This window comes from Pezoporus wallicus, unplaced genomic scaffold, assembly GCF_028554395.1.
Source record: "Pezoporus wallicus isolate ANWC-B61680 ecotype Strahan unplaced genomic scaffold, APGP_CSIRO_Pwel_v1 contig_8693, whole genome shotgun sequence".
Classification (NCBI taxonomy): domain Eukaryota; kingdom Metazoa; phylum Chordata; class Aves; order Psittaciformes; family Psittacidae; genus Pezoporus; species Pezoporus wallicus.
In genome coordinates, this window is record NW_026641814.1 from 204,325 (window position 1) to 222,778 (window position 18,454).

The 18,454-nt window shown below is 39.6% G+C and overlaps 1 protein-coding gene and 1 long non-coding RNA gene across 2 annotated transcripts in view; one reads left to right on the forward strand and one right to left on the reverse strand.

Moving 5' to 3' along the window:
- LOC130607908 (uncharacterized) overlaps positions 1-18,454 on the reverse strand; it is a 58,951-nt gene that overhangs the window by 10,176 nt on the left and 30,321 nt on the right. The window lies entirely within an intron of this gene.
- On the forward strand, positions 1,187-18,194 carry PLA2G15 (phospholipase A2 group XV). Its single transcript, XM_057425420.1, has 6 exons — positions 1,187-1,361; positions 9,271-9,427; positions 10,714-10,832; positions 12,395-12,493; positions 12,960-13,184; positions 16,847-18,194. Exons 1-6 carry the CDS (start codon positions 1,214-1,216, stop codon positions 17,356-17,358), a joined length of 1,260 nt encoding a protein of 419 aa, XP_057281403.1. The 5' UTR covers positions 1,187-1,213; the 3' UTR covers positions 17,359-18,194.

Here is an 18,454-nt window from a genome sequence, read left to right on the forward strand (position 1 = left end):
CGTTATACCTTACACTGTGTGTAGCTGGTAGGAGTTCCTAAGTCAATGAGTAGTCTTCTACTTGTCTCCCATGCCTTCATTTGTGATCATGCTCATTCTAGTGTATTAACCATTCAAGGTAGGAATATTTCTGAAAATTAGTAGATAGGAGATGCCAGAAGCTGTGCCCTTGTTGCAGAGTAGCCCTATCAGAAATAGCAGGGACTGGTAACATCCAGCGCAGTCTGTGTCCACTGCAAGAGTGAACCAAGGAAACCTTGTCTTTGCCCATCAGCACAATCATGACTGATCATAGGACGTGATGACACTTGTTCCAAGTACCATTTTCTTCTCTGTTTAGAGTCTGATTCTTCCTCCCTTTCAGAACCAGGCACACCTCAAACAACATGTATTTCAACTGAGCACGTAACTCCTAGTAGCCAATATGAAGGCTTATATCCCTTCTGGTTTTAAATTACTGTAATTACAAGTCTACCTGTTCCTGTAACATGTATGAAGGCCTAATGACTTTTTCTTGGTATTGACAAATTCCTGACCTCAATGATACTCTGTACCAATTAGCTGTCACATTAGTCAGATATTGCTGAAGTACAGCTATGCCCATAAGCTTTTATATCAGATGCCCTTGCCTATGTACCCTATTTCCCAGCTCTCCTAAGTATCACTGCTGTTCCTTAAGCCATTCTGACCACGGCCCTTATGTGCTACAGATTTTGATGCATGAGTTTTGCAGCAAACGCTCCTTACTTCATTTTGATAAGTCATCACGGCCCCACAGTTGTAGGGGCAGCGATGCGGGGTGAACGCACTACCCCCCGTAGCACGCTGCCTCCCTCCCTGAACGCCAGCGGGGACCAGAGGCCCCGGGCCGCCCTGTGGGGTGCCGTACCTGTCCGCTCTACCTCACGGCCTGCGTCGAGGCCGCGACAGCCGGGAGATTCCAGAAGCTGGGAGAAGTTGGGGTCCAGCTCCTTTATAGAGGTTTCCGCGGGGCTGCTGAGGGAAGCAGGCACTCCCACGCCATACCCCGCCCGACCTCAGCTGCTCGGATTCTCCGCAATCGGCTGGCGACGCCTGCGGGGCGGGGCCGGCTGCCGGCGGGGCGGACCGGACCGGGCCGTTTTCTGTCCGGGCCGGGCGGTGGGGCCGTACTCCGGCATCTCCGACGGGGTGCGGTGTGCGGCTGCTGGCCCCGGGGTTATGTGCTAGGGTGATGGTCCTGCCGGCTGGCGCCAGGCTTCTCCCGCGCTCGGGAGGGAACCCGTTCCTCAGCCTCCTCCTCTTGCTGCTGCTGCTGCTGCTCTGCCCCGGCGGTGGGTGCCTGCCTCGCCGCCGGCCCGCGGGGCCGCCCGTGGTGCTGGGTAAGAGCCGGGGGGCGGCGGTGCAACTGGCGCCGCGGAACCGGGTCGGACCCGCCGTGCCCGCTGTCGCGCCGTGGGTGGGGAGGCAGCAGGAGGCCCGGGCGCCTGCAGAGCGTGGCGGGCACTGCCGTGGCGTGCGCTGCCCGTCCGGCTGTAGCCGCAGCTGCCCGGAGTGCTTCGCTGAGCGAGCCCGCGTAGGGCGCACTAGCGCCGCTGCGCGTACCGCGGGGCGCCTCCAGTGGGCGCGGAGCGTCTTCTCCGTGACTGTCCTGGTCCTGCCGCAACGGCGAGAAACGCGGGCCCGGGCCGGGGGCAAATGCACTTCAAATGTTGGGTTTTCTTACATTGTCAGCGAGTACGGGGAGATTAAGGCTCGCGTAAACACTTGTTTAGCTCATTAAGTACAAGCAGACCCTCGACTCTCAAGTTTTTACTGTATACGACCCTGCCGTCAAGGGGGTTGGAACGAGATGTGGGAAGAGCAGCAAGTGCGTGTTCTAGCAGCGAAGCCACAAGCGTTTATAAACATCACAGGCCTATTTCATTGCGCAGCATGCAAAATGGATATGTATTACTAGCCTGTGGTTTCACCTGTTAAGACGAAGTAACTTGTCATGAATATGTAGGCATATATTTCTGTAGTGGTTACTGTGTACTGTTCATTACATGCTGTTTGTATGAATTGATAAGAAAAATTGTAAATAAATTTGAAATATTTTAGTAACATCTTCCTAAATTGTGAATCTTAAGGGTTCCAATAATATTAAGTGTATTTGGTGACATTAATGTCAGCAGTCAGTCCTGTGGGCATATTCCCTATGTTTTTATGCAGTTAACTTTGTTGATAAAGGGGGAAGAAAAGTAGGAACATGGGGAAAACAGTGGGAAAAGGTTAATCAGTGGCATGTTCTTCAGTTTATATGTAATAATTTGGGCTCTGTTATTGGCTTTTACTGTTACAAACTTGTGACCTGAAAGTGTAAATGCTAAATGGGAACTTCTGTAAGATGCTGTACCTTGGGACCACCATGAGCAAACTCACTATCCTCAGCAGACAGCTGAACTGGGAGGATGTAGAGGTGGAGATAGAACTGCAGAAGGCTGTTCTGACAGGCTGGAGTTGAAGTGCGCACAGAAGTTCTGTGCGTTCTGCCTGTGGTGGTTAGAAGCGATCTTTCATCCCATCTTCCCACTCTAGTGCTGGGGCTTAGCAGTAAGCTTTGGTGCTTATTCCAGTGCAAGCTACTTGATGACAAGGTGATAGCGTTTTATAGCTGCTGAGCTGCAGTTGAACTCTAGTGATGAAGGATTCAAAGAAGATTTAAAAGCAATAGGGATGAAGGGATACTGATTATAGAAGTGTAGAGTTACTACTCCTGGATTTACTGCAAGTATGTATGATCTCTGAAGATGCTTTTAGAAACCAAGGCTGACCTACATTTAGGTTTCCTAAGAGATTTCTCGTAAACACGGCCTGCCTGAGCACATGCTCATCAGCGAGAGCTTTAAAACACAGACTTCCCTGCCATTACAATGAATCTTCTTTGAATGCTACAGAACTTGCATCTCTTCCCATTCTAGTCAGTGTCTGTGTTTTAAAACTTGAAGTTTCCTGCTGCCCCACCATGAGCTTGCCAGAAAATGAGTATTGAATGCGTCTGAACATATACAGACTACCCCCCAAAAATAGCTGTTTGAAAAAGTAGGTGCCCTTAGGGAGTGATTTGCTGTAACTTCCCATTGTAAAATACCATTGTTTTTTGATGTATAGAAACGTCTGTTGTCTTAAAATCACCTGCACTAAGAGCTTAGCTTTAGTTAGACATGACATGGGCAGTGAAGGTTGAGCAAATAAAGGAGAGGAAGCAGTGACTGTTGGCCACTTGCTGGTTCTGTATGAAAAGTTCTCATCTTGATTCTAGTTAACTTTTCGTGACCTTTTCTTCACCCTTCTTGTGTATGTGACACATTAAGATAAGCTTTTTAGGAATGAGTGTGATGAGGATGGTAGAAGGGTTTAGGAGACTCATTTAGGGAGGCATTGTAAGTGCTGGTTTAACACACGTGTTCGGGAGAGAGGAGAAAAACAGAGCTCACTGAAATGCTCCCAAATACAAGAGGGTGTTGAGAGGGGGGTGCAAGACTGCAGTATACAGGCCTCTCTACAGCCGTAAGGTAGGTTTGAAGCCCCTATAAAAGAGGGATACAGTTGATTTTCCTGATTTAGCAGGCTGGCATCTATACCCTTAATTCCTCATATGTGTTCAGTTTTCAGATATGCCTTTTATCTTGTGGCAAATGTGGTCTCGTGTTCTACGCATTCACTCTTGGTCTGTTCCAAAGTTAAAGCTCTTAAGTAGAGTTAATAAGTTTGGTCTTACTGTGTACCTGGCAGGTTGGGCATCTGATCTTAAGGAATAAAGAAAGAAGGAATGCTGTTTAAAGGAATGTTGCCAACATAATGATCACTTCGTAAATGTTTTTGATCAGTGGTGGTCACAAGACCCAGGGTAACTTCCTTCAAATTATTTTTGTTTTAATGACCCCACTGGCAGTTGCAACCTGTGCTTACCCAAGTAACGGCAGAGGAAGTAGAGCAGTAGTTTGCAAATATGGGGAGTTTCTTATAGAAGGGTGACTGTGTTCTGTTCCCCAGGTACTACTGAATATACTGATTTTAGGAATATCAAATCTGAAAACAGGTGAGCTGCAATGGTTGGCTGTAGTTGTGGTGGCAGCAGATCTGGGGCTTGGAGAGCCCCTTAACTGGTTTGGTGAGATGGCTAAGTCAATCATTAGTGCTCCCCCAGCTTGCCCTGTGACTTCTTATTGAACACTTTGTGGAGTCTTGTTCTTGCTAAAGTATGAAAAAATCAACCTGAGGAAGAAGTAGGTAATTTTGAGGTTGACCTACCTTAACAAAGGAGCTCGCATAAGGAATGTGGAGAAAAGCACTGGTCCATTTGGATTAGACTGTATTCTAAGATGGTGTGTGCACCATCATATGGTGCCTTAGTAGCAGGAGCTACTATTCCCAAAGATTGTGTCTGTATGTACCAAGGAAGCAAGACCAGGGACCAAACCAATGTGGGTAGTAACTGACCGCAAAATACTGCACTGCAATTCCTCAGTTCTCCCTGAGCTTTAAATGAGAAAGCATCAAAGGTTATTCATGTAATTGTGGTACTAAAGAAGAAAAAACATGAGGTATAAGTCAAAACCTTACTTCCAGAGTCCTGCCTGAAGGCCTAATGTCAAAGATGTAATGCTCATTAAAATGTAAGGTGATTGTCCTGGAGTTCCTCTCTCAAGAGTTTTTTGGGAAAAAGGAGCTACTTAAGGCATAAAAAAGAAACCCAAAAACCCAAACCCAAAACTTCCTGTTTAGCCAGAACAGTATACTCATATAGGAAAATCTCCTTTAAGAATCTCAATAACCTACTTAATACCTCTGCTCTACTGAGACTACCTATTAAAAATAGAGCTCTATATATTCGGTACAAGTGCTTCTGGATATCTGCATGTTTACACAAATCATAATATTTTTTGCTCTTCTCTTACAACTGATTGAATATTCAACACTCCTGTCCTCTAATTCACACATAATTTATTTTGTGCCTGATCTTCCTCCTTCATTTTCTCATATAGTCCATCAGTAATCACTATGTACTATCTCATGTCTTATCAATTTTTGGGAGCTGATAACCTGTCTTTATAAGATCAGCAGTGGATTCACTGAACTCTTAACCTTTTAGAGCTGACTCAATGCATTTACTATATCAATGTTCTGATATCTTTTGCAAACAGTTTGTTAGGTACTTAGCTAAAGTTTTCTAGAAAGACACCTAAGTGAAGTTTGTTAATAATTGATTTCCATGCAAAAGAGGTTTGTCTGTGAATTCCTGCTGACTGCCAGTTGAGGTGTGTTTGTATGGTCAGCTGGGTAGATGTCAAGAGTGATTTAAATGTTTATGCCTCATGTGATCTGAGGTATCTGGAAGTATCATGTGAGGTGTTGTTTGCTTTCTTGTTCCTAATTTTAAACACAAGCCTTTTCCATGGCAGTCTGTTACTGAGTCTGTGAGCTACTTTGAGACATTCTCCTTAGAGAACTGTGGTCAGAGTTTAAAATTAATTTTCCAGAAAACTTGGTTCATTCTGCAGGAAGGCTAATTTATAGAACCGAAAAGATGTCGGATCTGAGGAAACTATACCAGTGAAAAAGTTAGGGTCGTTGATATATAGCCAAAGGCATTCGCATTTAAAATAAAAGTGGTAAAAAAGCAATTGATGGCCTTTTTCCCCACAGAGATTATAGTTTCTCATCTCTCTGTATAGGGAGTATTTTTTTAATAGTTTTTTTTTCCAAATGAAATTTTAAGATTTCCCTATTCAGGGCTGTTGTTGACTGTTCTTTTCTATTTATTTCCTGGCTGTTATTAAGGCCAGTCATTTTCCAGGGTGCAATTTGCTTCTTGTCTTCTGCTTAGAACTGTGCATCGGTCATTAAGGCTTGAGGATAGTGGTAAGCAGGAGTATCAATGTATCCTAAAGCTAGGTATTGTAGTTCTCAGAAAAGTCTGTAACCTCTTTGAAATAAGCTCTCAAATGAAACTTGTAAATGTGCTTTCCATAAAGTTTAATCAAACAAAAACACATTCCAGGAGATCTAGCTTTGTCAAGGTAGTTCAGAAAAAAACCTCTGCAAAGGGTGCTATAATATTTGAAGTGAATTGGGCTCACCAGTTTATTAGAATGAGTTCTTCTGAGATGACTGCCTTTGTGAAAAAAAGAGAATATGCTAGAACTAAGAGATCATCAAATCTGGTGGAAGCACTTTTTTCTGCTGAGTATGAAATCTCATTTTATGTCCAGATGTTCCAGTTCAGAAGTCAATTCATGTATTGCACAACTGTGTATTGGGGAAGTAAGGGTACTGCTTGAGGTCTTGTCTTGGACATCCAGTTTTAACTAGTGCTGTTGTATTTTGCAGAGCTTCACTTACCCGTTTATTTTGTGCATTTATGGGGTCAGTCTGGAGGCTTTAGGAAGTAAGAACTTTCTCTAATGTTTCCAGCAAAAAGGTTTAGAAACTACAGATATTGGTAGGTGAGAGGATGAGGACAAAAACTGCTTACAGATTACTTTGCCCACAGATGCTTTCTGTGTATGGCCTGCAAGCAAAGGGAAATGTGTTTTTATTACTGCTTTCAAATTCATCACAGAAAATTCAGAAAGGTATGTCCTTACCCTACAGAATTAATCTTCAGTATGATCTTTTTTTAACCTGCCACTTACCAAAAAGCCACAAAGTAGTTCTCCAGCCAAAATGTAAATCATTAACACTGTTAAATTGTGTGGAATGGGAACTGAAACGTGCATGTTTCTTTCCATAATCTAAAAAGTCAAGATTTGCATTTTGTTCCCTGTAGCTTCATCCTGAGCCCTTTTCAGCTTGCAGAACATACTTTTGGAAAGAAGTTGTGAGTTACAGTGATTAGCAGTTTCACTGCTAGTATGGAAATATAAACCTAAAAAAAAAAGTCCCTTTTTGTTAGACTTGCTTTATGCTTTATAAACAAAGGCATCACACGTGTACATGAGACTTCATATTTTAACTCCAGTATTGTGTCTTGGCACAGGTACAACTTGCCCCGTATCTTTGGTTTAGATTTACATAAAATTACCACTTTTCAATTTGTTCCTGATCAGCCCTTGAGTAAAAATTAGTATGTAATGTTTCTCATCTTCTACTCTGAATTGGGGCAGAAGCCTTTATCCTCCAGAAGCTTGAGAATAAGACATCTTAACTAAATTAAACTTGCAGTTAACTAAGATCACTCCATTAAGTTCAAGTAAGACTTTGTATAGCTTTCTGTTTTCCTTACTCTTCTCAATAAATACATCTTGATGATAATCTTCTTCAGTTGTGAAGTCTTTCTACTCTAAGTAGGAGTGCTTACTAGAGTGCTGTTTGGAAACCTCAGCAAGTTCTTAAAACATCTGGTACTCTGGATGTTTGTGTAAGTCTTTCAAAAGATGTCTTTGCTGGAAGAACTTTATTTTTTCCCAAGGAAATGAGATTGCAGAAACAGAATGTCACTCTCCTACTTTGTTTTGCATTGAAACGAAAGACAAAATTAACCTGTTCTGGCCTTGGCAGGTTTGCTGTTGAAACTGGCTAGTCATGAATGATTGATATAAATAGAATTACATTCTGTACCTTTTCTCATTAAAAGCACTGATACAGCTCAGGCATGAGACTGTGAAGCAAGCTGTTGGCATATAGTTCAATAAGTAATAACTAAACATCATTTTGTGAGGTACAAGACTGAACTGCAGTAAACTCTTTCTAGGGTATGATGCAATACTGTAGTCTCTCTTACTATGCTTTCCAATGTATCAAGAGTCCTTGAAGTATGACCTAAAATAAACTGTGGTCAGCTACTGGGTCTTTTAACGTTTCACTTGAGACTGCAGATACAAAAGCACTACAAACCTAATGAGGAAGAAGGGGTAGTTAATAAGGGAATCCTGAGGTATATCTTTTGTGGTGGGGCATAACCTTCAGTGGTAAGTTGCAAGAGTGTGGTTGTCCAGGTCTATATTCTGAAGTCCTGTCCTTTTTCAGGTCTGCAGTATTTCTCTGAAAGTATCTCTGGCTTTCCAGTTAAATTAAGAGTTCCACTAAAAATTATCTCTTTCTTTAAACCATTACTGAGAATCAATGTTCTATAGCACTTCAGCTCTTTTGATTAAATAATTTACTGAAGTAGGGGGGAAAAAAGCAACTCTGTGGGTAGGCCTGCATTAAAAAACTTCAAAATGAAGCATTGACAAGTGAATAGGATGAAGTGATGCACACCCCAAAAAGGTAGGGGGTTGTGGAGCTGAAGGGAGTGGGGGGGAACCCTTAAGAAGTACCTCACTCCTGATTTTTTTTTTTTTTTGTTCTACTACTTCAGTAACTGAAAAGGTTCTCTGTATCTTTGTCCTCTTGGTTCTTGAGGGGAAAAAATTATTAACCATAAGAGAACGTAGGATATTTCTCTGCAAACTTGCTGCTGAAATAAGAGCATTTTTAAAGCTTAGCTCTAATATAGAAATGATATTCCTATCTTAGTCTATTTTTTTAAATAAGTAAAGGAAAATAAAACTTTATCAAAGGAATACTGGCATTTAGTGCATCGTTCAAGCAGCACACTTCAGAGAAGGTGTGGATAACAAGATCCTTCTCTCCAAGTATTACTAACGTAAAGTATTAAAAAAAAAAATAAGTGAAGACTGAAACTAGTCTTGTATCCAAACCTGAATGGAAAAGATACGTATTTGGGCTAAATGGTAGCAAAATAAATCTTGTGTAGCACACACACGGTTGAAGCTGAAGAAGTAAAAATAAAAAACATAAACGGAGCTGATCTTTCTCACTTTTGACTTTTTTTTACCATCAGATTGATAGTTTGTAGGCAGCTGTTTAAAGAGAACAGAAGGAGCTGCATGTGCAGTTGCAAAACTCTGAAGAAAAAAGTCTTTCAGAAAGACTGAGTTTGCACTTTAAAACACAGATAACTTAAACATCTGAAACCACCTGTTTTCGTACCTATGGCCTAATATGACCTGACACTACATGGTCTGCTCTTTGAAGTTACAACTGTTGATCCAGAATTATTCTACATGGTAGTTCTTCAGCTACTGATTTTTGAAAACCTAAGTATTTTCGATTTATGGAAAATGTTCATGCAGCATATTGTTTTTATGTAATATGTTTTTTATTTTTCATCCAGTTATGAAGCTTTATGGTATTTCTGAAGGCAATGTTACCATGAGGGCTACAATATTATGATATATATATTATAATGTAAAATGTTATACACTTAAAGTTAAAATGTCTCCTTTTTATATCTTTCAGTTCCAGGAGACTTGGGCAATCAGCTGGAAGCAAAGTTAGATAAACCATCCGTAGTGCACTATCTCTGCTCTAAGAAGACAGACAGTTATTTTACACTCTGGCTGAATTTAGAATTGCTTCTTCCTGTCATCATTGACTGCTGGATTGATAACATCAGGTAAGACCAGAAATGTTGCTCTTTGCAGTTATCTGCTTTCCTTAGACTGACATACTTCGTATAGAATGGCTGCCTAAAACTTCCTTTTCTCATTCAAGACCAGTGAAAAAAGTTGTTTGGAATTCTGCTAGGTGGAGTGACAGGATGCATTAGAAGATATGGCTCTGTTGCATCTAAGGTAGCTGTTCACTGATGAAAAGCAGGTTCTCCACGAGTGGTTTCTGCTGCTTTCTCTCCTGCTGGTTAACTGATACTGGTTTGAGCACTTATCGGATGCCTCTACAGGCTTATCTAAAGCAGAAAGGTTTCTGCTGTTTTGATAAGCACTTACATTTTGATGGGGCAAGGGGAAGGAGGTTCATTGAGCAGCTCAGAGGGACAGGCAAGGGGAATGGGAGCTTGCACTTGTGCTGGCAGCATGTCATCAGCAGTCTGGATGGGCAGCTGAGACACAAGTTTCTTTAAGGGCAGTCTGGAAGTCTCTCCAGAATCATTTTGGTTTTAAAAAATTGGCTAACTTAAGGCTTCCAGACTATTTCATCATTCAGTCTGCTTCTCTAAGGCTCCTGTAAAAATCATATAAATACTCTATGAAAACAAGAAAAGCTTAGCTTGTGCAATTTAAAAACATGATATTTTATGTGAATGTACTGAGCTGTTATGTAGCTGTACCTCTGCTTTGAGTCTTGCCATAAGCCTTATAGACTACAGATTTTTCATGTGTGCAGGTTTAAGTATGAGTTCAGATTCTAAGATTCCATCAGGTACCAGCTGTTACGGGTCAAGAAATAGAGTACTCTCATGCGGATGTGGGTGTTCTAGTTAAACAGCAATGAATTATTTTTATCTTGGAGATTTTTTCTGATATCTAATTTTACAGGTATTTTATCTTCTACTGTCATATTTTTCCGTTTCTGAAAAGTTTTCTGCTTTATGTGGCCTGATGCAAAGTGAAATAGTATAGAACTGCATAAAGTAGCTTATATTCTGAAGGTCAGCCACAATTCTGCATACAGAGTTTTGTAGAGAAGTCTTAGATTCTGCATGTAAAGTACTAAACTAATCAAAGTAACTGCTTACATTGTATAACCTCTTATCTAGAGCTGGAGTACTCTTGTCATGTCTACCTGTTTGTGGTTTTTCTTTTTATTTCTTCCTCGTAATAGCTCTTAAAATTCTTGTTACTGCACTCAGAATGTAAGATCCAATGTAGTTGAGAGTTGTCATGTGGTAATACAACATGTTTCATGTGTTTTCTCTCTCGTTTCTTCCCCCCCCCCCCCCAGGCTGGTATACAATCGAACAAGTAAGATTACAGAGCCACCAGATGGGGTAGATATCAGAGTCCCAGGTTTTGGGCAGACATTTTCTTTGGAGTTCCTTGACCCAAGTAAAAGGAGCGTTGGTATGTACAAGCTGTGTCTGAAGTGCTGTGTCACTTTCAGGAATTTTCTAGTGTGTCTACAAGCTACTGATAAGTGATTTCAAATTACAGTTCTGTTTAGAAGTAGAAAGACTGGTGGGTTTTTTGGTGGTAGGGTAGCATGAGCTTTTAAGAGTCTTCATTGGATTATATCATTTTGTTTGTTATTTGGCCTGATAGATTGAGACAAGAAGATTCCATGTTATTTATTTTTGTGCCAAATTTAAGTTCTCTGTATGAAACTCAAATAGGCACTTTGAAAATAGACAGTTTTGGAAAATGAGATGGGTTGAGTAGAAAATTCTGTGACTGAAGCTTAACAAACAAAACCAAAATACAGCCACTTCATTTAAGCTTGGTTCTGAGTAAGATCCTTTTTGGTCTTAGGAATGAGTTAATAGGCTTGGCAGATCTAGTACCATGCTCTGTAGTTCCCTGTCTTTTGTCAGTGTCAGAATAATTCCATAATTACGTTTGTGCTGCAGAAAGTTTTCGCAGTAATGTGTTTGCAGGGATTATTTTTTTTTATTTTTATATAATGTTTTATAGAAATTGTCTTTTTGAAATTGCTGAATCTGGTTATCTTTTGTGAGTTGTTAGCTGTGGCTGAAGAGTAATTTAAATCAGTAATGCACTGAGCTGTACATACTTCATGGATTTCTTTTTCTTTAGGAAGCAGTCTCCAAAGGGGTAGTAATGTGCTTACTGATCTTCACTAGATAACGCTCATAACTAGAATAGGCCCATATTTAAAATTGTCTCTGTTCACTTCAGGGATTATATGATAAGTACTCAAGACTAACAAGTGAGGTTCTGCTCAAAACTTAGTTATGACTGTGTTTGACAAGATGTTTTGGCTCTTAAGTTTTTAAACTGTTACTAGATGCATTTAACTGTGGTAATACTTAAACCCTATGCACCAAAGCTTGTAATATGCAACATCTTCCAGTATCTAACATGAGCCGGTCTGCAGATGTTTCTCTTCTTTCCTGTTAAAGCATTGTGTTCGGTCACTTAAGTCTTAGCCCACTACCTGATAGATAGAAAAACATTCTTGCTGTAGTTGCCATAACTTTGCCTCGGGGGTATGCTGTAAGCATTTGCTTCCAAGAATAGATGTTGGCCAATCTTATGAATGTAATATCTACTTTACCTGAAGTTAATCTGCAATCAACAAAAGCTAGGACTCTTAACAGAGTAACTTTCATGATGTATTCTTTACAGTTCAAGGGTAAGACATTTCTGCCAAAGAAAATGTATCCATTTCGTGTATACCACATTTTTTTGCAAAATTTGATAGATCAGCCAACTAGTAAAAAGTTTTAATTATATTGTGTCACTTTCGGGGGATAGTGAGCATAACTCATTTTGTTTGATATACAGCTTTCTAGATTGCCAAAGGCTACCATTTTAATGTTAATACTTTAAAGTCTATATATATGGTATCAGAGATAATGCTTCCAGAACTTTTTTGTGGAATAGTGTCTGACAGCTGCTTCTAATGCTAATCATTTCACTGTTGTGTTTCTGTCTTCTGTCTACAGGCAGTTACTTTTATATGCTGGTCCAGAGTTTAGTAGACTGGGGCTATAAACGTGATGAAGATGTAAGAGGAGCACCTTATGACTGGCGAAAGGCACCAAGTAAATAGCATTGTTACTTGAATACAACTTTGACTCTCCAGTCAGCAAATACTGTTCTGGGTCTCTTCTCCTCTCCCACCTTTACAATTACACTTAATTTTGACTAGTTCTTGTGGCCTGGCTATCCCTGGACTGAGATGCAAGCTCTGTGGTGTAGTTTCTTTTTTGCTTTAAGCAACTAGCCTAACTTGCTACTTAAGACTTGCTTAAAAAAACAAATTAACAGCAAAAAACCCCACACCAGCAAAATGCATCCCCACAAAAACACCCAGCTCTCCCACTGGGATTTCTAAGCTCTGCATTCCACAGACAGTGGAATTTGCACATCTTTTCATTAAAAGCACAATTCTTTAAAAGTTGTTTGGGTTGTTTTTTTGTTTTTTTTTGTTCTGTTTTTTTTTTTTTTTGTAGTTAAGCATTCACACTTTATTATTATACCTGTGTAACCCATATATGTTTATTTTAGATGAGAACAGAGACTATTTTGTGGCTCTTCGTAAGATGATAGAGTTAATGTATGAGCAGTATGGAAGGCCGGTTGTCTTAATTGCCCACAGTATGGGTAACATGTACACCCTCTACTTCCTCAACAATCAGACTCAAGATTGGAAAGACAAGTACATAAAGGATTATGTGTCATTAGGTGCTCCATGGGGAGGAGTGGCTAAAACTCTCCGTGTGCTGGCTTCAGGTAGGTAATTGAGAGTTTGCAATGTATGTTGTTAGTAGTACAAGGTACTAACTAGACTCTTAATCTCTTAAGACTGGAGGATGAAAGTTTAAGATAATACGAAGTTAAAAATAATTTTTTTCATAAATGATGGCAACTTGATGTTGCAATCCCTGTGACCAGATTGTCATTCTCTCATGTTTATGGAAGTGGACTGAATTTTTTTGCATCCCTTAACAGGGAGCTGTGTCCCTTCTTGACTTCTCCTAACCCCTTTTCAGCAGATCACTGTCATCCACTGTTTAGTGTGGTGTCTTCTACTTCTGTCACTTCTGCCTCCAGCCTGATTGCTATCTGTTTAGTATTGCAAAGCTAACAAGGAGTCCAGAGCATTCAGTAGTTTCCTTTGATTAAAGATAACATGGCTGCTTCAGGTTAACATTAAGGAAAACTTGCAGACATGGTGATGAAGTGATCCCTGCTGCACAAATGCGCATCCAAAATTATAACTCTACAGATAAGAGAAGTGAATCTTTGACATCTTGTGTGTAGCATACTGGATAGGCCCAAGTCTAAACGAAATTGAATAAAGAAGCATAATGTATTTCACTAAATAGCTGCAAATAACTGATAGAAAAAGCATTTTACTCCATCATGTGATACTATGATTATTTCACGTGTTTTGGCATATACTACATGATGTTTCTGGCTTGTTTTTTTTTTTAGTTTGTTTTCAACTTGTTAGCTTTGGATATCACTATCTTCTTCAACACTGACTTCAAAACTGGACTTCATCAAAATGCAGAACACACAGCAAGTGCTAGCCATGCATGGACAGATCAAAGAATGCTTTGCTTAGCGAAGGCGTTTGGTTCTAAATAGTAGTGCACAGCTCAGTTAATAATCAGAACCTGAACTGGGTGTTTGTATTGAGTTATACACTGTTAAATCTATTGCAATGTAAAAATTCCCTTTTCCCACAGGCTTCATCTAACAAGTTTGCATGCTACAGAAAAGTCAGGAAGTGAGCAATGCTAATATGACCTTCATAAAATCCCATGATTATGTAAAATTCCACAGCCCAGATTTCTATTGGATTAAACTTTCTTGTATCACATATTTTATCCTTTATAATGTATCTCATCCAAAGTGATTAGTTATACAAATGTATCATGAATAGTCAAATTTCTACCAAAATGAGAATCATAATGAATCATGTAGGAAAGTTGAATGAGCAGAATACAACATCAGAATGTACATTTTTTAGGTTAGTTCTGTCTCAAATATCTGTAGTAAATCACCACCATCAGGCATTAACACTGGGATTACAGGTGTTAGAAACTACATGGAGTTTTAAAACTGGCCTTATCAGGTTCTTCATATGCAGAAGAACTGTTGCTTTAAAGAAAAATACTACATTGCTGCAGGAAAGACAAGGCAAGCTGTGAATGCATTCTTTCTACTCCTGTTCCTATTTATAATATGATTATGGCTAGGAACTTCATGCCAAATCCACAGTTGTGTTATTGAAGTGGTAAACAGTACACAAAGCATTACTTTCTCTAGATCGTATTCGATACTTTCTGCTACTTACTCATGTACTTTGGAAGATCATCATTACAAAGCCAGTGCCAATAAAGTGAGAATGTTGTTGCCACTGTGGTGAGCTGAGACCCGAAGTTTACTGTGGAGGTTGATTTGGTTTTTTGTCAACTTGGGTTGCTAGCAGGGTCTTCCTTAGACCTAATATTTTGTTCGCTATAATGTCAGTGAGTGTTGTGCCTGCTGACTTGAGCACGGTCTTGGCCATACAGTATTTCTGCACTTCAGAGAAAAGTAAAGGATTTGGTAAGCACTTCATGACAGTTCTGTGAAAGAAGGCTGGAACAGTCAGGTTCTGTGGTTGGTTGTTCTACTGGAAATAAATTTTGTGAACATCCCTTTCACTGTGCAATTCAAAACTCAGGCTTTCTTTGCTGAAAACTGCCAAGTCTGATTCAGTAGCTTAGTGGTGAGTGTGGACAGTTCAGTTTTATACCACACAGTAATCTTAAACACGTTACAGGACTTTTGTGATTCTTGCTGTGCTCTTTGGAGCCTTCTTTTTATCTGTTCAGAGTTAATGGTAGTCAATGTTTCCATACAGTCTTCCTCAAGATGTCATTAAAGACTGTGCTTTAGGACTCGTGCTGAAGCAACAGTGCCACCGTATGGAACTGAAAAATCTGCTTCAGGGCTGTTACAGTAATAGCGGTTTTGGTTGCAGTATTTCACTTTTTATGGTGTGGCTGACCTGGATCACTGTGTGTTGAAACCACTGGAACCAATAAAGGCAAATTCAAAGTTCAGCTGACAAAAGAATTGAAGTGTGCTGGCTGTTGTGATTATGGAAAATAGATCGGATGAGATGGTCACTGTGAAAACAAACTCTGATTTTTTTTTTTTTTTACAATAATATGTATTGGTTTCTAGTAAGGACTATGCCATTTATTAAGCAGCTTCTAGTTTTGTGGAGATGCAAGAACAGTAGTTAAAATGTGAAGAAAGGTGCATATAAATTATAACGTAGTCATGTGTTAGAGCAATATCTGTAACATATTGCTAAGAAAACAATGGATTTGATATCTCAAAAAAAATCTTGAAATATTTTGGTCAAACACTAGTTCTGTAATAACAGTAAGTCTAAACTTGGTAAAATGTAACAATAGTGTGGGGTTTTGGGTATCTGATAATTTAAGACCTGTATTGATAATAAGTTCTAGTTCTCTAGATTTGTTCTGAGCAACACAATTATTTCAGCCGTGTTGAAACGCTTACTGCAAGGGAAGATGATGGTACTGGCAATTTTGCATGGTTTCTACCAGAAGCCAACAAGCTCCAACATATCTTTTGCTGTGAAGTACTATGCCTGGAGACTGAATAGGTTACTGAGTGCAGCATTGTTATTTGATAACATAAAGCAGAGACAGTTACACTTGCTTTGCTTTTGTTGCCTTGTATGATGGTGATTTTTTTTTAGGTACCTATCAACAGTCCGCCATTTTCTCTCAGTGGTAGGCATGTTCTGATAGGTTTTATTACAAAGGGAGCACATAAACTGGTAAAACATTATGTCAAATGGTAAATAAACCATATAGTAATTTTTATGGCTATTCTGAATGAAATACTGCTGCTCTGCTTGTTTTGAACATGCAAAACTTTAAATATTTTGTTAAGCCCATAAAGGCTCTTCATGAGTTCTTAAATATGTATGTATAGTAGTATTTACCTGTTCTTTCAGCAAAAACCTCATCTAGGTACTGAAATCACTGTAAAACAGGTTCCCAGAACAGCATGGAATGGTACAAATTGCAAATGGTACAAATAATGCTTAATAAAAGCTGATTTCTTCCTTTACTCAGGTAGAAAATACTTGCTTCTTTCACAAGGAACATGATGGAAAGTCAGCAGATGGAAAGTTCTTGATTTGTCAGTCATTCATCAATTTGTATTTACATTTTAAAGTTATAAGGTAGTTTACAGAAGTTAATTAGCAAGATCAAATAAATGAAGAAAAACTTTTCAAACTGTGACTAAGCAAAAGGAATGATCTTTTTTTCATGTTATCCCTGTGAGTGGTAGTAATTGCTGCCGGTTGCCTACTTTGCATTGTGTATAATGAAATTCCACTTTTTTTTTTTAAGGTGACAACAACAGAATACCTGTTATCAGTTCACTCAAGATCAGAGACCAGCAGAGATCAGCTGTTTCCACTAATTGGATGCTCCCGTACAACTACACATGGCCTCCAGATAAGGTCTTTGTAAGAACACCTACAGCTAATTACACTCTTAGAGATTACCAGAAATTCTACAGGGACATCAATTTTGAAGATGGCTGGCTCATGAGACAAGACACTGAACCCTTGGTCTACCAGATGACACCACCTGGTGTGCGCATACACTGTCTTTATGGTACTGGCGTGGAAACACCCGATTCCTTCCATTATGAAAGTTTTCCAGACAAAGAACCCAAGATCTTTTACAGTGATGGGGATGGTACAGTAAACTTACAGAGTGCCTTGCAATGTCAAAAGTGGGTGAACATGCAAAAACAGAAAGTGGTGGTATTTGAGCTTTCAGGAAATGAGCATATTCAGATGCTATCCAATGATACTACAATCTCCTATGTGAAAAAGCTGCTTTTTGATTTGTGACACCTTGTGTTACTTTCCTCACCTGTGATGCCTTCCCTTAAATATGGGGAAAATGCCTTTTAATCTCTTGGTATTTAGATATTTGAATTATTTATTTTGTGGGGATTTTTTTTAAGGCTGTGTTTGAGAAGTTGTTTGGTGTCCGAAATGATTGTCTCTGATTTGTGCTTATGATGCTTCATGGTATTTTCACATTCTGCAGATTTGGTCAAATAAGCGTTTTGGTGCCTCTGGTGTTTGCGTCCAGTATTATACAACCTTTCACTTGGAGATTGTGCAGCCCGTGCACATACTACGTAGTATCAGATGCCTGAGTTCCTTTGGGTGACTGTGTATTTGCAGGGTTTGGAGTGAGAGGGCTGGGAAAGGCTGCAGGTTCAGATGCCCATAAAACAAGATAATAATACTACCAATTGAGAAGCACAGTAAACTTTTAAAAAGGTCTTCCATATTTTCATTCACAGTTTCCAGTACTTTAGTTTGTAAGTGTGCACATCTACTGGGTAAAATAGGGAAGACCTCTGGCTGGTACTGTATTACCTTTGTCATAATCCAGACTTGCTTTTATTGCAGCTTTTGGGAAGAGAGAGAGATGTGTGAATGACTTCAATTTCTTAAATACTTTTAAATTTTTTTTTTTTCCTTTTTAAGAAGGAGAAATTGTTTGCTCATGAACTTCTAGAACCTGATTACGTAAAATCTGAAGTCTGAGGAATTCTCACCTTGTGCTTTATTTATCATTGAGGGAAAGAAGCTGAACAGTGGTTGGTGCTTGCAATAGCCTTAGCTGTGTGGAGTAGTAGATAAATTAAAGCTAATTGAATGCTGTCGAACAATCCTTGTGGTGCAGAATTGCATTTCTGGGTGAAAGATCATCTCCTGTAGTGGAAATGATAATGGATGGTGGGCATTAGTTCAAAAAGAAAAGTGAACTTCCTGAAATGGGGTGAGGAATGGAAGCCAGCATAATAAAGAATGATGTGTATAAACCTTGCTCTCAGTCAAATACCGAGAGCCACTTATTGACCAAGTAGTAACTGGACCAACATTGCATTCAGCTGAAAATAAACTTTACATTTTAAGACCGAAATTCATT

Coding starts and splice junctions, on each gene's coding strand:
- PLA2G15 (XM_057425420.1), top strand. CDS start 1,214: ATGGTCCTGCCGGCTGGCGCCAGGCTTCTCCCGCGCTCGGGAGGGAAC. Junction 9,428..10,713: donor TGCTGGATTGATAACATCAG/GTAAGACCAGAA, acceptor CCCCCCCCCCAG/GCTGGTATACAATCGAACAA. Junction 10,833..12,394: donor CCCAAGTAAAAGGAGCGTTG/GTATGTACAAGC, acceptor TTCTGTCTACAG/GCAGTTACTTTTATATGCTG.